The 3,020-nt window shown below is 66.8% G+C and overlaps 1 protein-coding gene across 1 annotated transcript in view; it reads left to right on the top strand.

Annotated features, from left to right (window-relative positions):
• The window catches only part of LOC104285619 (RING finger protein 145-like), a 10,792-nt gene extending 8,427 nt beyond the window's left edge, over positions 1-2,365 (top strand). The window contains exons 3-8 of the mRNA XM_009884087.1: positions 1-117; positions 260-400; positions 608-790; positions 1,053-1,200; positions 1,388-1,744; positions 1,853-2,365. Of these exons, the coding sequence (XP_009882389.1) occupies positions 1-117; positions 260-400; positions 608-790; positions 1,053-1,200; positions 1,388-1,744; positions 1,853-2,365 (1,459 nt within the window). The remainder of the gene's footprint in view (positions 118-259; positions 401-607; positions 791-1,052; positions 1,201-1,387; positions 1,745-1,852) is intronic.
• Positions 2,366-3,020: the final 655 nt, after the last annotated feature.

Genomic DNA, 3,020 nt, shown 5'->3' with positions numbered 1-3,020 from the left:
CCCGCTCCTCTTCCTCGTCTTCTGGCTGGTGCTCTTCTCCCTCCGGCTCTCCTCCTTCCTCACCTCCTCCAGCAGCCCCCTGGCCCAGCAGGGCCTCCTCTTCCTCCTCCTCAGCAGGTAAGGACCAGGACAAGCGGGAGCTGGAGGAACTCAGCCTTCCTCCGGCATGGCTGCGGGAGGAGGATGAGGAGGGGCTGGGGCTCCGGTTTGTGCTGCCCGGTCCCTGCAGCATCCACACTCACCCCGGGCTCTGTTGCAGCGCGGCTGAGTGCTGCAGCACGCCCTACTCCCTCATCGGCCTCACCTTCACCGTCTCCTACCTCGCCCTGGGCGTCCTCAACCTCTGCAAATTTTACCTACTGGGCTTTGGCGCCTTCCAGAACGGCAACGTCATGCACAGGTGAGCCGGCGGCGGGGGGACACGGGCAGGCATCCCTCCTCCCAGCCCAGTTTGCCCGCAGGAGTCCAGCACAGGGTGGGGAGGACAGGGGTGTCGTGAGAGATCTGGGGATGGGGGCACGTCCACGGGGGGTGACCGGGGCACAGCACACGCGGTGCCACGTGGCACGTGCCTGCGGCCGCCGGCCTCACACCCCGCTCCTGGCAGGGGGGTGACGGAGGGTGTGACGCTGCTGCTGCTGGCGCTGCAGACGGGGCTGCTCGACCTGCAGATCCTCCAGCGGACCTTCCTCCTCAGCATCATCCTCTTCATCGTGGTGACTTCCACACTGCAGTCCATGATCGAGATAGCTGATCCCATCGTGCTGGCGCTGGGAGCCTCCCGCAACAGGTATTGGGAGAAGGAAGAGCAGCAGGATCCGGTCCCCGGTCCTGGGCGGCAGCGGGGAGGAGTGGCAGGGGTCCTCCCACCTTGCGTTGGGGAAGAGCCAGGCTGGGTCCCATGCCTTCCGTGTGCTCCCTCCACCTCGGGTCCTCCCTGCCCGTTTTTGGGCAGAAGCAGTGCTGGAGGAGGGGGCTGGAGCGTGGGGTCCCAGAGAGGTTGATGCTGCTCCTGGGGTGGGCATGGCCCCGCTGAGCTGTGCCTCCCCTAGGAGCCCCTGGAAACATTTCCGTGGCGTCAGCATGTGCCTCTTCTTGCTGGTTTTCCCTTGCTTCATGGCCTACAAGATCGCCCACTTCTTCCACCTGGATTTCTGGCTGCTCATCCTGGTCTCCAGCTGCATGCTCACCTCTCTGCAGGTACGGCAGCTCCCACTCCCCCTGACTGGGATCTCGCTGGGCGCCCTGGGGTGGGCAGCCCTGCCCATCCGATGCCCACAACGCTGCGCCAGTCACCCTCCCCTGGCCCCGAATGGTGACACTGGGTGGGGATGTGCAATCTGCCATCCGGCCACCCTCAACAAGGCGCTGTCCCGTTGCCTACCAGGTGATGGGCACCCTCTTCATCTACGCCCTCTTCATGGTGGAGCTGCTCCAGGACACGCCGCTGGAGCGGATGGACGAGATCATCTACTGCGTGAACGCGGTGAGCCGGGTGCTGGAGTTCCTGGTGGCCGTCTGCGTGGTGGGCTACGGCACCTGGGAGTCCCTCTTTGGAGAGTGGAGCTGGATGGGCGCCTCCGTCATCATCATCCACTCCTACTTCAACGTCTGGCTGCGCGCTCAGTCGGGCTGGAAGAGCTTTCTGCTGCGCCGGGAGGCTGCCAAGAAAATCAACTCCCTGCCCCGGGCCACGGGCGGGCAGCTGCGGGACCATAACGATGTCTGTGCCATCTGCTTCCAGGTAAGTCCCTTCCCCTCGCTGGCACCCCTGCAGCGCTGGGGGACCCTGCTCTGGGCAGCCCCGGGGGGTCCCCTGGCCCGCTGGGTGACGTCCTCTCCCTGCCTGCAGGACATGCAGGTGGCCGTCATCACCCCCTGCAGTCACTTCTTCCACGCTGCCTGCCTCCGCAAGTGGCTCTATGTGCAGGACACGTGCCCCATGTGCCACCAGCAAGTCACGCCGGTGGCCACTGAGGAGGATCCTGGCATCGGGAGAGCGGCTCAGCCAGCACCGGCCGGCGGGGACAAGGTGCCGGAGGACGGAGGAGCTGCCGCAAGCCCATCCCCAGCTCGGCCCCAGGAGGACGGGCTGCCCGGAGCGGTCCCAGGCCAGGGGGACAGTGGGGCTTCCCGGGACGACAGGCCTGGGGACCTCAGCTCCCACCACCCCGCTCATCCCGACACCTCCGCCCCCCAGGAGCGAGAAGCAGGTGCCATCCCACAACCCCACGGGGACCCTCGCCCCAGTGTCCAGGACATGCAGCATCTATCCCCCTCACCCACCAGCCCGGACCTTTTTGCCAGCCCCGAGCTTGACGCGAGGGACAGCGGGGACTGCCACAGCGCCCACTGCCCCTCCTAGCACCGCAGACTGCCACCCTCGGAGATGGGGTCCCTCTGCGGGGGCCGTGCCAGCAGCGAGCGGGGCCGGGACCCAGCGTGGCACCGGCGTCCCTGAGTGCCCGCATCCCCACGGACTCTTTTTGCAATAAAGCCAGAGCTGATGCGGCTGCGCCCAGGGGCCGGGGGCTGCACATCTCGCCCACCCCATGCTGGGACAGTGCCCTGTGCCCGTGGTGGCACGGTGGCCTGTGCCCAGCGTGTCCCTGGGGTGCTGTGGGGTGTAGAAAGGGGGGGTACCCAACAGGTGCACGGTGGGTGCCAGGCTGCCTTCTAGCCTTATCCCACTAGATGGCACGGGTGGCACATGTTGGGGGGGCTTGGCGTGGTCGGTGGGGGGCTTGGGGGCGTTTTTGGGGTGGCCCCGGGAGGAGGATGGCCTGAGCTTGGCATGTGTGTGGTGTGGGTCTGGTGTGGGGTGACAGGGGCTTGGCATGAGTCTGGTACGGGACGGCGTGGGTCTGGTGTGGGCTTGGTGTGGGTCACCTTTCCCAACTCTGCTGCCAAACCCCCTTTCCCTGTGCCCCTCTCCGTGCCCGGTGTCCAGCCCAGATGACAGTGGGGACAGGGATGGGGCCCAGCCCTGCCCAGGATCCCCATCCTCCCCCTGCTCCGCC

The sequence above is a fragment of the Charadrius vociferus genome, unplaced genomic scaffold (genome assembly GCF_000708025.1).
Source record: "Charadrius vociferus isolate BGI_N301 unplaced genomic scaffold, ASM70802v2 scaffold544, whole genome shotgun sequence".
NCBI classification, from domain to species: Eukaryota; Metazoa; Chordata; class Aves; order Charadriiformes; family Charadriidae; genus Charadrius; species Charadrius vociferus.
Note: the sequence above shows the minus strand (reverse complement) of the source record. Positions and strands in the feature narration are given on the sequence as shown.